This window comes from Neophocaena asiaeorientalis, unplaced genomic scaffold (assembly GCF_003031525.2).
Source record: "Neophocaena asiaeorientalis asiaeorientalis breed wild unplaced genomic scaffold, Neophocaena_asiaeorientalis_V1.1 scaffold177, whole genome shotgun sequence".
Lineage (NCBI taxonomy): Eukaryota > Metazoa > Chordata > Mammalia > Artiodactyla > Phocoenidae > Neophocaena > Neophocaena asiaeorientalis.
The window spans coordinates 5,314,461-5,331,403 of record NW_020172779.1 but is presented as its reverse complement, the minus strand read 5'-3'; the positions used below and the strand labels follow the sequence as shown (position 1 = coordinate 5,331,403).

The window sequence follows — 16,943 nt, the reverse complement described above, 5'->3', positions numbered from 1 at the left end:
TCCCTGGTCCAGGAAGATCCCACATGCCGCAGAGCGACTAAGCCTGTGTGCCACAACTACTGAGCCTACGCTCTAGAGCCCGCAAGCCACAGCTATCAAGCCCACGCACCACAACTACTGAAGCCCGCGCACCTAGAGCCCGTGCTCCGCAACAAGTGAAGCCACCGCAATGAGAAGCCCGCGCACCGCAACGAAGAGTAGCCCCAACTCAATGCAGCTAGAGAAAGCCCGTGCGCAGCAACGAAGACCCAGCGCAGCCTTAATTAATTAATAATTAAAAACAAAAAAAGGGAGATTTCATCACATTTTAACATAGTCCCTGTATCAGACATGAAATGGGAACCATCCAATCATCTGGCAATAGATGTTCTTTCCTGTGATGGCCAACCCATGAGAAAGGCCAGCCACAGGTGCTTTATTACGGCTTCTCTTTTGCACGAATCTCCGCAAACATCCAGGAAATCCCAAACCCTGGAGGACTATATGCCCACATTATTTGGAACACACAGACTTCTTTAAGGCAGAAAGTTCAGACCACTCACAAAGTAGAAAGAAAATATCGGTAGCAAAAGGGGATTCTGGCCAGATAATTAACGACTGATTCCTTTTGCCTTAGAACTCATTAATTTTTAAAATCACAAAAAAGTAAAGTCAAAATAAGTTGTGTTAGAAATGGACACATGACCAGTTCTGAAGGTTCCTTGATGGAGGTAAGAGGAGAGGATGTAAATACCATAACCTAGAGAGATAGAAGAACAACATAGACACATGGAAACGTATTTCAGTCAAATAATTTTAAATGCTTGTGACAAAATAATCTCCTTATATACACATTTCTTTCTTGTCTTCACTACCGTACAAGAATTGAGAGAATGAAAATAATGGTTAGAAAATACTGTCTCCTTATTACCTCTTCTGGTTTTCCACCCCTGGCAGGATAATACACGACTCTGTATTTTTCCACTTTTCCTGGGGCATGAGTCCAGTTTACCATAAAGCTCCTGGCAGTGACTTCAGAAGTAATCAGTTCTGTAGGTGGCCCAGTGGTGGCAAGGGCTGAGGCTAAATTTTAAAGAAACACATAAAATGAGCCTCTTTCCCATAGTTATTTCCTATGAACCTAGGAAACTCCACTAGTCAGAAATGATTGTTGATTTTATGCTGCCTCTAAGATTTTCATCTCTAGATAAATTAATTCAGTAATTCATTACAGGCATACCTCAGAGATATTGTGGGTTCAGTTCCAGACCTCTGCAATAAAGCAAGTCACACAATTTTTTTGGTTTCCCAATACATATAAAAGTTATGTTTACCTTATACTGTAGTCTATTAAGTGTGCAATTGCATTATGTCTAAAAAAACCCAATATACATACCTTAATTTAAAAATAATGCTTTTGAAAAAAATGGCACCAATAGACTTGCTCGACACAGGGTTGTCACAAACTTTCAGGCTGTAAAAAACACAATATCTGCAAAGCGCAATAAAGCGAAGCACAACAAAACAAGGTATGCCTGTACAACATTTGTTTATTGAAACATTTGTCTATGAGGTACCAATCACTATGCTAGGTTCTGAGGATACAACCTTAAATAAGACATAGCCCTTGACTCTAAGGAACTTTCTTGCTGTAGAATATTAAAAAAACAAAAACACAACATTGAGTTTGTATCTAAAGGTACTCTTCTGAACTCTTTAGAAGTATTACCTCATTTAATTCTCAATAGTTGCTATTATTGTTCCCATGTTGTAGGTGAGAAAACCAAGTCAGAATGATGCGAAATAACTTGCCCAAGTCACACTATTAGTGAGTATGAGAGATGAGATTGATTCCCAAGCTTCTTGACACAAGAGCCTGTGTTTTTATGCAACAGAGGGTACCGCCTCTATACTGAAGACTTCAACAAATGACCAATATTTAAAAGTAAAAAGAGAAGAAAAAGCAACTAATATATACTGAATGTCCACTATAAGCTAAACATCACGTAAGCACTTTGTGTGTGTTATATACATGTTAAAACAATGAGTCTGTAAAAGATTTGGGACATGTAAAGTTTAAAGTCCTTGGACTTTAGGATTTATTATCTGCTAGGGGCATTTACTTAAAGGGACTTTAGTAGCCATAACAATGGGGAAAAAAAACATAGTTATGGAACGATAACTATGACCAGGTACTTTATTACATGTTTTATCAGCAATCACATGTAGAAATTTTTGTGGGTAAAAATGGGCTCTAAAGTCATCTCATCAAGCACCTCAGAGAAATTTATTCAGGAAGCTACTACTTGGCTGCCCAACCTAGTCCCAAGAGTTCTAGTCCAGGGAAAGAGGAATGATGGAAGAGAGAGGGACAAGTAGCCAAACAGAATCATTCCACACCCTGGGTACAGTAAAGGCAGGAAATAAAACAAAACTCTTAAAGCAAGATCTGGATATTACCTTCTGCTCAGATCACATCCCTATTAACCAGGTGTAACCCGTAGACCAATGATATCATGAGGAACAAGGGTTAAAAATTCCATGATGGCTGAGCATCCAGGAAGATAGAGCAGATGTGCTTTTTCCTACTCTTCCCCTCAAGTACAACCAAAATTTCTGGAAATTATGTATAAGACAAGCATAAGACCCTGAAAAGTAAAGGGAAGAAGGTAGATGGGCAAGGGACTGTTGGACCCAGGGAACGGTACAGTGGTGAGTTCCCTGAGTTTCCTTTTGTCTCATGTATCCTAGACATAGAGCTAAAGAATCCAGCCACCTAGAAACACAAACAAATACAGACAAAAACAATCCAATGAAGCCTGCTCTCTCTAGCCAAAGGGCCAGGAAAGGAGCAGCCTGCCAAGACAGAAAACTTTTAGGCAATAACTGCTCTAGTCTAAACAAAAGCCACAGGAAAAAAAACCCCAACTGTGGCCCCATCCCCACTCATACCAGCAAAGGTCAAGTGAGGAGCCAAGACATCTACCTTTCCTGACTGTAACAGCGTGCCCCAACATTTACCCTCATCCTATCTGCAACCAGGGTGGTAGGAGAGAATGCCAAATAGGGAAGAGAGACAATCATCCCTGACAAATAGTAACAAATCCTTCCACCTCATTTCCATCTGTGATATATGGGGAAACCACATGAAGAGCTGGGACTTCCATCCCCACCTGGTAGCACTGAGGCACCACTCCCCTTTCCCTCTGGGATGGTATCACAGTAGATCTGGTGGTAAGTCAGTACTTGAAGAAATAAGGCCTGAAAAATTCTCAAATTTGACAAAAGGTGCAAACTATAGATTCAAGAAAATGAGCGTAACCCAAACAGATAGGCCAACAGAAACTCACCCCAAAATATACCGTAGTCAGACTTCCTAAAACTAAACTCAAAGAAAAAGATGTAAAAGGAATGGGAAAGAAATGACACCTTATTTTTAGGGGGAACTTTTTGAATGACAGCAGATTTCTCATCAGAAACCATGGAGCCCAGAAGAAAGTGGCCTAACATTTTCCAAATATTCAAGGAAAAAAGCTGTCAATGAAAACTCTATCTAGCAAAAAATATCTTTTAGAAATGAAGGGAAAATCAAATCAGTCTCAGATAAAGTAAAATTAAATAAGAATTTTTCACCAATGGACCTATCCCAAAAGAAGGACTAAAGGAGGTTCTTTAAACAGAATAACAAAAAGAAGGACTTCTGGGACTGCAGAAGGGAAGAAAGAATGACAGAAGCATAAAAGTATGGGTAAATATAATACAGTTTACTTCTCCTCTCAAGTTTCCTAAACTATGTTTTGTGGTTGAAGAATTATAACAGTTTCTGATGTGGTTCAACATTTTTGGAGAGGAAATATTTAAGACAATTGTATTACACACAGATATGGTAAAGGGACTTGAGGGAAGTAAGGTTTCATCATTTCACTCAACCTGGTACAATATCAACATCAGCAGACTGGGATAAGTCATGTTTATATAATATAATAACTAGAGCAACCGCTAAAAGAGATAAACAAAGAGATTCCATCAAAAACATTATAAATGAATCAAAATGTAGTTCTAAAAATGTTTAAGTAACCCACGGGAAAAAAAGATAAAGAAAACAGAGATGTGAAAACCAGAGAGAACAAACTGAAAAAAATAAATAAATAAAAATTAAAAAGCAGGTTTAACCTCAAACATATTAATAATTACATTAAATAAAAATGGCCTAAGCATACCAGTTAAAAGGAAGAAATTATCAGAGTGGATTTAAAAACGTGATCAACTATATGCTATCTACATGAAATCCACTTCAAATATGATATAGGAAGGTTGAAAGTAAATAGATTTTAAAAATTATATTATGTAAACATTAATCAAAAGGGAGTAGAAATGGCTGTATTAATGTAAGATAAAGTAGACTTCAGAACAAAGAAAATTACCTGAGACAGAGAAAGACATTACATAATGATAAATCGTTAATCAACCCAGAAATCCTAGCATTCTAAATGTATATGCACCAAAAAAAGAGCTGCAAAACATATAAAGTAAAAACTGATAGAACTGAAAGAAAAAACAGACAAATCCACAATTTTAGATGGATATTTAACATCTCTCTCTCTCAACTATTGATAAGACAATGAAACAAAACAATCAGCAAGGATATAAAACTCAACAAGACCATCAACCAACAGGATCTAGTCAAAACTTATAGAACATTGCATGTGACAACAGCAGAATACACATCCATTTCAAGCACCTACAGAGCATATACCAAGATAAACCATATCCTGGGCCAAAAAACAAACCTCAGAAAATTTAAAACAATTGAAATCATACAGAGTGTGTTCTCTGATGACAATGAAATAAAATTAGAAACCAATAACAGAAAGATAACATAAAAAAGCCCAAGCACTTGGAAACTATGAATAACACACTTCTAAATAATCAATGAGTCAGAGAGGACATGTCAAGACCAAAAAATATTTTAAATTGAATTAAATGAAAATACAACATATCAAAATTTAGGGACATTGCTAAAGCAGTGCTGAGAAGGAAATTTAAAGCATTTAAGTAATTACACTATAAAAGAGAAAGCATCTCAAATCAATAATCTAAGAGTCCATCTAAAGAATCTAGAAAAGTGAAAGCAAAATAAACCCAAAATAAGCAAAGTGAAGAAAATGAAAGAGCAGAAATCAATGAAATAAAAACCAGAAGAAAAATAAAGAAGTTATATGAAACCAAGAGCCAGTTCTTTGAAAAAAATGCAAACATCTAGCAAGCCTGAAAGAAAAATTTAAAAAGAGAAGACAAAAATTACCAATACGTTGGAGGAAACAGGAGCTATCACTATAGACCCTGCAGACATCAAAAGAATAAGGGAATACTATAAACCACTCTACACACATGAATTCTACAAGTTCTAGGAAATGGATCAATCACTTGAAAAGCAGAAGCTTTCCCTCTAAGATGGAGAATAAGACAATATTCATTCTCATCACAGTTAACACAATACTAGAAGTTTTAGCCAGTGAAATAAGGCAACAAAAGGAAATAAAAACCACAGAAATCAAAAGGAAAGCAATAAAACTATCACTATTTGCAAATAACATGACTTTCTACATAGAAAATCTCCAAAAATCTAGAGAAAAACTCCTATAAATAATTAATAATTTCAAATAATAGGGTCAGCAGATACAAGGTAAACATACAAAAATATAATTATATCTGTATATACTAGCAATGAAAATGTGAACACCAAAATTAAAAATACAACTAAAATTTCCCCAAATAAAATTAAATACTAAATGTAAGTAGAACAAAATGTATATAGAACTTGCATCCTAAAAAGTACAAAATGCTGATGGAGAACTTAAAGAATATCTAAACAAATGGAGGGATTTGCCATGTTCATGGATTAGAAGAATCAACAGATTAAAGATGTCAATTATTCCTAAGTTGATATTTGATAATTGAAAATTGATTTAATGCAATTCCTATCAAAATTCCAATAAGACTTGTAGTAGAATAAAAATTATTCTAATATTTATATTAGATTAGTATATAAATTAAATATAGAATATTATATAAGTATTATATAAATATATAAATATTATTCTAACACTTACATGGACGATAAGGAAGTATAATAGCAAAACAATTTTGAAAAAGAATAATCAAACAGGAGAACTCAGTCTATCCAATCTTAAGACTTACTATATAGCTACAGTAAATCAAGATGGTATGACATTGGAAGGGGGTTAGACACATAGACCAAATGGAACAGAAAAGAGAGCCAAGATATAAACACACACAAATGTCTCCAACTGATATTCAACAAAGTTGCAAGGTAATTTCAATGGCAGAAATACAGCCTTTAAGCAAGTAGTGCTGGAACCGTAAACTAAACTTCAAATCCTTTATAAAAAATTAACTCACATCATAGATTTAAATGTAAAATATAAAACTTTTGGGAAAAAAATAAAAAGGAAAATCTTTGGGAATCTAAAACCAGGTAAAGAGTTCTTAGACTTGACATGAAAAGCACTAATCATAAAATGGAAAACAGATAAACTGGACTTCATCAAAACTTAAAACTTTTGTTCTGCAAAAGACCTTGTTAAACAGATAAAAAGAAAAGCAATAGATTGAGAGAAAATATTTACAAATCACATATCCAACAAAGGATTATTACCTAAAATATAAAGAATTCTCAAAGCTCAACAGTTAAAAACTAACACAAAAAACAACCCCCAAAAAAGTCCAGTTAGAAAATGGGCGGGGGGGGCACCTTCAAGATGGTGGAGGGGTAAGACGTGGAGATCATCTTCCTCCCCACAAATACATCAAAACTACATCTACGCATGGAACAACTCCTACAGAACACCTACTGAATGCTGGCAGAAGACCTCAGATTTCCCAAAAGGTATAAGACGCTCTCAGGCAACCTACACACAGAGGCGGGCAAATCCAAAGCTCAACCCCAGGAGCTGCGCGAACAAAGAAGAGAAAGGGAAATTTCCCCCAGCAGCCTCAGGAGCAGTGGATAAAATCTCCACAGTCAACTTGATGTACCATGTATCTGTGGAATACCTGAATAGACAATGATTCATCCGAAAATTGAGGTGGTGGACTTTGGGAGCAACTGTAGACTTGGGGTTTGCTTTCTGCATCTAATTTGTTTCTGGTTTTATGTTTATCTTAGTTTAGTATTTACAGCTTATTATCAATGGTAAATTTGTTTAATGATTTGGTTGCTCTCTTCCTTTTTAATTTTGTTTTATATATATATATATATATATATATATACATATTTCATTTTCCTTTTTCTCCTTTTCTGAGTGTGTATGTGTATGCTTCTTTCTGTGATTTTCTTTGTATAGCTCTGCTATTGCCATTTGTCCCAGGGTTCTGACTGTCCTTTTTTCTTTTTTTTTTTCAGTATACTCTTTAGCACGTGTTATCATTGGTGGATTTGTTTTTTGGTTTGGTTGCTCTCTTCATTCTTTCTCTCTTTTTTTAAATTATTTTTTATTTTTTTATTTTTAATAAAGTTTTTCTATTTTAATAACTTTATTTTATTTTTTTCTATCTTTCTTTTTCTCCCTTTTCCTCTGAGCTGTGTGGCTGACAGGGTCTTGGTGCTCTGGCCAGGTGTCAGACCTGAGCCTCTGAGGTGGGAGGGCTGAGTTCAGGACACTGGTCCAGCAGAGACCTCCCGGCCCCTCATAATATTAAATGGTGAAAGCTCTCCCAGAGATCTCCATATCAACACTAACACCTAGCTCCATTCAATGACCAGCAAGCAACAGTCCTGGACACCCTATACCAAACAACTAGCAATACAGGAACACAACACAGCCCATTAGCAGAGAGGCTGCTTAAAATAATAATAAATTCACAGACACCCTAAAACACACAACCAGAAGAGGTCCTGCCTATCAGAAAGACAAGATCCAGCCTCATCCACCAGAACACAAGAACCAGTCCCCTCCACCAGGAAGTCTACACAACCCACTGAAACAACCTTACCACTGGGAGCAGACACCAAAAACAACAGGAAATACGAACGTGCCACTTGCAAAACAGAGACCCCCAAAATAGTAAGTTAAGCAAAATGAGAAGACAGACAAATACACAGCAGATGAAGGAGCAAGGCAAAAACCCACCAGACCAAACAAATGAAGACGTAATAGGCAGTCTACCTGAAAAAGAATTCTGAGTAATGATAGTAAAGATGATCCAAATTCTTGAATATAGAATGGAGAAAATACAAGTAACATATAGCAAGGACTAGAAGAACTAAAGAGCAAACAGACAGGGATGAACAACACAATAAATGAAACTAAAAATTTTCTAGAGGAACCAATAACAATAACTGAGGCAGAAGAAGGGATAAGTGATCTGGAAGGAAAAAAAGTGGAAATAACTACTGCAGAGAAGAATTAAGAAAAAAGAATGAAAAGAATTGAGAACAATCTCAGAGATCTGGGAAAACATTAAATGCACCAACATATGAATTACAGGGATCCCAGAAGAAGAGAAAAAAAAGGGACTGAGAAAATATTTGAAGAGATTATAGTTGAAAACTTCCCTAACATGGGAAACAGTCAATAAATCCAAGGAGAAACACGACAAGACACATATTAATCAAACTATCAAAATTTAAATACAAAGAATAAATCTTAAAAGCAGCAATTAACATACAAGGGAATCCCCATAAGGTTAACAGCTGATCGTTCATCAGAAACTCTGCAAGCCAGAAGGGAGTGGCAGGAAATATTTAAAGTGATGAAAGGGAAAATACTACAACCAAGATTACACTACCCAGCAAGGATTTCTTTCAGATTACACGGAGAAATTAAAACCTTTACACATAAGCAAAAGCTAAGAGAATTCAGAACCACCAAACCAGCTTTAAAACAAATGCTAAAGAAACTTCTCTAGGCAGGAAACAAAAGAGAAGGAAAAGACCTACAATAACAAACTCAAAACAATTAAGAAAATGTTATTAGGGACATACATATCAATAACTACCTTAAATGTAAATGGATTAAATGCTCCAACCAAAAGACATAGACTGGCTGAATGGATACAAAAACAAGACGTATATATATGCTATCTACAAGAGACCTACTTCAGACCTAGGGACACATACAGACTGAAAGTGAGGGGATGGAAAAAGATAATCCATGCAAATGGCAATCAAAAGAAAGCTGGAGTAGCAATTCTTATATCAGACAAAATAGACTTAAAAAAAAAGACTATTACAAGACACAAAGAAGGACACTAAATAATGATCAACGGATCAATCCAAGAAGAAGATATAACAATTGTAAATATTTATGCACCCAACACAGGAGCAACTCAATACATAAGGCAAATGCTAACAGCCATAAAAGGGGAGACTAACAGAACACAATCATAGTAGGGGACATTAACACCCCACTTTCACCAATGGACTGATTATCCAAAATGAAAATAAATAAGGAAACACAAGCTTTAAATGATACATTAAACAAGATGGACTTAATTGATATTTATAGATCATTCTACTCAAAAACAACAGAATACAATTTCTTCCCAAGTGCTCATGGAACATTCTCCAGGATAGATCATATCTTGAGCCACAAATCAAGCCTTGGTAAATTTAAGAAAATTGAAATTATATCAAGTACCTTTTCTGACCACAGCGCTATGAGATTAAATATCAATTACAGGGAAAATATCTGTAAAAAATAGAAACACATGGAGACTAAACAATACACTACTGAATAACCAAGAGACCACTGAAGAAATCAAAGAATAAATCAAAAAATACCTAGAGACAAATGATAATGAAAACATGACTACCCAAAACCTATGGCATGCAGCAAAAGCAGTTCTAAGAGGGAAGTTTATAGCAATACAATCCTACCTCAAGTAACAAGAAACATCTCAAATAAACAACCTAACCTTATACCTAAAGGAATTATAGAAAGAAGAACAAAAACCCTCAAAGTGAGAAGAAGGAAAGAAATCATAAAGATCAGATCAGAAATAAATGAAAAAGAAATGAAGGAAATGAGAGCAAAGATCAATAAAACTAAAAGCTGGCTCTTTGAGAAGATAAACAAAATTGATAAACCATAGCCAGATTCATCAAGAAAAAAGGGAGAAGACTCAAACCAATAGAATTAGAAATGAAAAAGGAGAAGTAACAAGTAACACTGCAGAAATACAAAGGACCATGAGAGATTACTACAAGCAACTATATGTCAATAATATGGACAACCTGGAAGAAACGGACAAATTCTTAGAAAAGCACAACTTTCCGAGACTGAAAAAGGAAGAAATAGCAAATGTAAACAGACCAATCACAAGCACTGTAATTGAGACTGTGATTAAAAATCTTCCAACAAACAAAAGCCCAGGACCAGATTGCTTCACAGGCAAATTCTATCAAACAGTTAGAGAAGAGCTAACACCTATCCTTCTCAAACTCTTCCAAAATATAGCAGAGGGAGGAACACTCCCAAACTCATTCTACAAGGCCACCATCACCCTGATACCAAAAGCAGACAAAGATGCAACAAAAAAAATAGAAAACTACAGGCCAATATCACTGATGAACATGGATGCAAATATCCTCAACTAGCAAACAGAACCCAACAGCACATTAAAAGCACATTTAAGAAAATTGAAATTATATCAAGTACCTTTTCTGACCACAGCGCTATGAGATTAGAGATTAGCGCTATGAGATTAGATATCAATTACAGGGAAAAAATCATGATTAAGTGGGGTGTACCCCAGGAATGCAAGGATTCTTCAAAATAAGCAAATCAATCAATGTGATACACCATATTAACAAATTGAAAGATAAAAACCATATGATCATATCACTAGATGCAGAAAAAGCTTTAGACAAAATTCAACACCCATTTATGATAAAAACCCTCTAGAAAGTAGGCAGAGAGGGAACTTACCTCAACATAATAAAGGCCATATATGACAAACCCACAGCCAACATCGTTCTCAGTGGTGAAAAACTGAAACCATTTACACTAAGATCAGAAGCAAGACAAGGTTGCCCACTCTCACTACTATTATTCAACATAGCTTTGGAAGTTTTAACCAAAGCAATCAGAGAAGAAAAAGAAATAAAAGGAATCCAAATTGAAAATGAAGAAGTAAAACTGTCACTGTTTGCAGATGACATGATACTATACATAGAGAATCCTAAAGATGCACCAGAAAACTACTAGAGCTAATCAATGAAATTGGTAAAGTAGCAGGATACAAAAGTAATGCACAGAAATCTCTTGCATTCCTGTACACTAATGATGAAAAATCTGAAAGAGAAATTAAGGAAACACTCCCATTTACCACTGCAACAAAAAGAATAAAATACCGAGGAATAAACCTACCTAAGGAGACAAAAGACCTGTATGCATAAAACTATAAGACACTGATGAAACAAATTAAAGACAATACAAACACATGGAGAGATATATCATGTTCTTGGATTGGAAGAATCAACATTGTGAAAATGACTATACTACCCAAAGCAATCTACAGATTCCATGCAATCCCTACCAAACCACCAATGGCATTTTTCACAGTACTAGAACAATAAATTTCACCATTTGTATGGAAACACAAAAGACCCCGAATATCCAAAGCAATCTTGAGAAAGAAAAACACAGCTGAGGGAATCAGGCTCCCTGACTTCAGACTATACTACAAAGCTACAGTAATCAAGACAGCATGGTACTGGGTACAAACAGAAATATAGATCTATGGAACAGGATAGAAAGCCCAGAGATAAACAGATGTGCATGTGGTCACCTTATCTTTGATAAAGGAGGCTAGAATATACAATGGAGAAAAGACAGCCTCTTCAATAAGTGATGCTGGGAAAACTGGACAGCTAAATTAATTTCTAAACAGTGAAATTAGAACACTCCCTAACACCATACACAAAAATAAGCTCAAAATGGATTAAAGACCTAAATGTAAGCCCAGACACTATAAACCTCTTAGAGGAAAACATAGGCAGAACACTCTATGACATAAATCACAGCAAGATCCTTTTTGACCCACCTCCTAGAGTAAGGAAAATAAAAACAAAAATATACAAATGGGACCTGATGAAACTTGAAAGCTTTTGCACAGCAAAGGAAACCATAAACAGGAAGAAAAGACAACCTTCAGAATGGGAGAAAATATTTGCAAACGAAGCAAGTGACAAAGGATTAATCTCCAAAATATACAAGCAGCTCATGCAGCTCAATATCAAAAAAACAAACAACCCAATCCAAAAATGGGCAGAAGACCTAAATAGACATTTCTCCAAAGAAGATATACAGACTGCCAAGAAACACATTAAAGGATGCTCAACATCACTAATCATTAGAGAAATGCAAATCAAAACCACAAGTGGTATCACCTCACACCGGTCAGAATGGCCATTTTTAAAAAATCTACCAACAAAAATGCAGAAGAGGGTGTGGAGAAAAGGGAACCCTCTTGCACTGTTGGTGGGAATGTGAATTGATACAGTCACTATGAAGAACAGTATGGAGGTTCCTTAAAAATCTAAAAACAGAACTACCATATGACCCAGTAATCCCAGTACTGGGCATATACCCTGAGAAAACCATAATTCAAAAAGAGTCATGTACCACCTTGTTCATTGAAGCACTATTTACAATAGCCAGGACATGGAAGCAACCTAAGTGTCCATCCAGAGATGAATGGATAAAGAAGATGTGGCACATATAGACAATGGAGTATTATTACTCAGTGTTAAAAAGAAGTGAAATTGAGTTATTTGTAGTGAGGTGGTTGGACCTAGAGTCTGTCATACAGAGTGAAGTAATTCAGAAAGAGAAAAACAAATACCGTATGCTAACACATATATATGGAATCTAAAAAAAAACCAAAAAGGTTCTGAAGAAACTAGGGGTAGGACAGGAATAAAGATGCTGAAGTAGAGAATGGACTTGAGGACATGGGGAGGTGGAGAGGTAAGCTGGAACGAAGTGAGAGAGTGACATGGACATATATACACTACCAAATGTAAAATAGATAGCTAGTGGGAAGCAGCCACATAGCACAGGGAGATCAGCTCAGTGCTTTGTGACCACCTAGAGGGGTGGGATAGGGTGGGAGGGAGGGAGACGCAAGAGGGAGGAGATATGGGGATATATGTATATGTATAGCTGATTCACTTTGTTATAAAGCAGAAACTAACACACCATGGTAAAGCAATTATACTCCAATAAAGATGTTAAAATAAATAAATGAATAAAATAAAAATTAAAAAAAAAAGAAAACAGGCAAAAGATATGAACAGATGTTTCATCAAAGAGGATATACAAATGCAAATAAGCATGTGAAAAGGTGTTCAACTTCATTAGCTATCAGGAAAATGAAAATTAATACCACAATGAGATAGCCCTCCACACCTATCAGAATGACCGAAATAAAATATAGTAACAACAAATGTTAGTGACAATGCATAGAAACTGGATCACTTATACATTGCTAGTGGGAATGTAGAATGCAACAGCCACCCTGGAAAATTGTTTGGCAGCCTCTTAATTAAAACTAAGCTACTTATGCAATTACAATATGATGAAGCAGTTGCACTCCTGGGCATTATTCCAGAGAAATGAAAACTTATGTTCACAGAAGAACCTATACATGAATGTTCACAGCAGCCTTTTTGGTAACAGCCAAAAAGTGGAAAGAACGCAGATGTTTATCAATGTGTGAATTGTTAAACAAAGTGTGGTACATCCATACCGTGGAATACAACGCAGCAATAAAAAGGAAAGAGTTACTGATACATGCAACTACTTTGATGAATCTCCAGGGAATAACCCTGAGTGAAAAAAGCCAGTCCTCATATACATACTTTATAATTCCATTTATATAACATTTCCAAAATGAAAAGTATTTTGAGATGGAGAACAGATTAGTGGTTGCCAGGGGTTAGGAAGACGTTGGAGGAGGGAAGGAATGTGGCTATAGAAGGATAACAGAAGTGGTCCTCGTGGTGACGTGAATGTTCTGTATCTTGTCTGTATGAATGTCACTTTCCTGACTCTGATATCATACTGTAGTTTTGTAATACGTTACCATTGAGGGAAACAGGTAAAATATACATGATCTCTTTCTACATTATTTCTTACAAATTCATGTGAATGCTCAATGATCTCAAAATCCAACATTTAATTAAAAAACAAACATGATGGTCTAAATGCAACACCATGGAGATATTATCTAGTAATTTAAAGTATCCCTCCCACAAGCCCATGGAACCTACCAATATACTCCCTTTTCTACTCTGATGATCCCTGTCTTGAGAGCACAAAGGACTGTTTAGTAAGTCGATGTGAAAAATCGTAAGAATTTTCATAATCCATGATAGATTTTTGCCCAGAGTAATACCCATATGAGCAGAGTAACCATGCTCTGTCATTCATTGTACCTTTGATCTCCCTGTCCTGTTCTTCCACCCTGGAGCAGACAGTCCTCGTCAGACTCTCCACAACTGTATGCATCAGGTCAAATTCGGCGACATTGTACACATGAGTGTTGTCTGGTTCAGAGGCGATCTCCTGCAATTCATTCTCATCTGCGTTTTTCACCCCTGGCATTGAGGACAACAGGGAGGGTCATGACGGTCATGCCCCATTTGAAAAAGCAACTGCAGTGACCCCGACCTGCACCCATCAGTCTCCACCGCAACCAAAGCACCTGTACTTTAAAGAGGCACATCTCATGTCAGATTGTTTTTTTAAATTCACTTTCAAAGTCATTTTTATTTTATTTTTGAATTTTTATGATTTTTTGGCCTCACCGCTCGGCATGTGGGATCTTAGTTCCCCAACCAAGGATTGAACCTGTACTCCCTGCAGTGGAAGGGCTTGTCCTAACCACTGGACCACCGGGGAATTCCCTCAAAATCATTTTTAAATGATTAAGTCTTAACTTTGTTCAGTACATCTTAAAGGAAGATGTATTGATGAAACTAACTTCTGTCTTTCATAAATATTGCAGAAGCAATAGCAATTAAACCAGTACTCTACACTATCCGAACTTCAGGTTTAAATTTTTATAAAATTAGTTTACTTAAATTGAGACAGAAAATCCTTGGCCCTCTTGGAATTTTCTAGTCTATCTTAGCCATGGATACTAACAATTAGAGTATGCTTACTATGCCCCAAGCACTTCAATGTTTTCTATATATTAACACATTTAATCTTCACAACCAATCCTATGAGTTTGGCATTACTGTTTCTCCCATTTTACAGATGACTAAGCTGAGGCACAGAGAGGTTGATTCATTTGCTCAAAGAAGCACAACCAGTAAGTATACAGCTGGGGTTTCACCCAGGCAGTCTAGATCCAAAGTCATATGCTCTTAACTACTATCTCAAGCTGCCTCTCAGAAGATTACACATTAAAATGAGTAAATATTTACCAGTGAAATTAGAAATAGAAAAAGGGAGGCACAGGATTCAGTTTCATGGGTGTAAAGGTAGATTTCTCTTCCCCAGGCTTCAGTAAACAAGGAGCATTTCTTTAAAAATCCCAGTCATTGCAATTATCTAAGGATGTTAAAAAGGGGTACTATGGAAGCAAGGAAGAGAGATTACCTGGGGCAACATTAATTACTTCTTAGGTGCCCAGCTGTGCCATTTAATTTATCTGCCAACCTCAACAGATTGAGTAACAAAGCATCAGTTATTTCTGAACTATTTGCTTTAGGGGGTTATAAGATGATAAATACTACTGATTTTCAGGTAATTCCCAGAGAAAAAGTCCAAATCACATCTGAATGAGTTCACTTAAACTCATCCATTCATCGTTAATGAGACCACAGAACGGAGAGTAAACACATAAATTAATCCCTTATTAGCGTAAGTCTTCTGCAGGGATTTTCTTTGTTGAACAAAAGGATAGCAAAATAAGAAATAAAAATTAAATCAATCTCGCTAATGTTCCTTGTCTGACGGACCTCTACAATAACTTTTAAAATGCATAGCTGGATCTGTGTCCACAATAGCAAAATAACAGTGCATGCTGAAGCAATGAGCTTAATGTCAATAATACTTTTCATGGCATTTAGTTAAAACCAACAAGTTTGGATCAGTTAAGAATATTCTAGAGAAGATAAACCCCAAATCTCTCTCACCTTTCCAAACAAAACAGTCTGTTGTAAAGAGCACGGAAAAGTGAGGAAATGGTAATCATGACTTGGATGGAATTTGTTTTGTAAGGATTTTGCCTTGTTCATATTTATGCTCCAGCACCCACCAAAATGTCTGCCACCCAGCAAAGAAGCAAATACTTCTCGAATGAAACATTCTATAAACCACATTTTGAGTAACAAATCTAGCAATCAGTCAGAGGAATTGTCTCTATTTTTTTTTTGGTCAGTCTCTACTAAATAGAAGGCCTTCCTATCGCCAAAGAAAATGTAAATAATTTAATCAAGAGCAAAACTGCATCAACTAAATATTTTGCAGTTATTCTGAGTGTGTGTCATACATATTCTTCCCACAAACCGATACCTTATAAAGGGTTATTTTCAAATAAATAATACTGCATATCTATAATTCTTTGCTTTCTTAACTACAAGACCTTAATTTCTTGAAAATGATAAATTGGTTTCTCTCTACACTATCAGAGAAGAGATAGCTATAAAGTGATAGTAAAGAGTAAAGTCTTGACTAATTAAATGGTAACAAATATGTACCTAACCTTTGCACTTTATGGTTTTCACAACATTTTGTGTGTGGTGTCTCACCTAGAGATCCTCACACCATAAGATCCATCAGTTCCATCACTTCCATTTTTAATGTAAGGAAGTTGGGCTCAGATCAAATGACTGGCTATGACTAGAGCTAAGGGGGAAAAAGGCCAGGGGGAGGAGGAGGGATAAATTGGGAGATTGGGATTGACATATACACACTACTATCTAT

The 16,943-nt window shown here is 36.0% G+C and overlaps 1 protein-coding gene across 1 annotated transcript in view; it reads right to left on the bottom strand.

Annotated features, from left to right (window-relative positions):
• Positions 1 to 16,943, bottom strand: part of COL14A1 (collagen type XIV alpha 1 chain) — a 220,797-nt gene that overhangs the window by 158,924 nt on the left and 44,930 nt on the right. Inside the window, exons 8-9 of the mRNA XM_024741240.1 lie at positions 14,444 to 14,605; positions 911 to 1,062 (exon numbers count right to left, since the gene is read on the bottom strand). Coding sequence (XP_024597008.1) covers positions 911 to 1,062; positions 14,444 to 14,605 — 314 coding nt within the window. The remainder of the gene's footprint in view (positions 1 to 910; positions 1,063 to 14,443; positions 14,606 to 16,943) is intronic.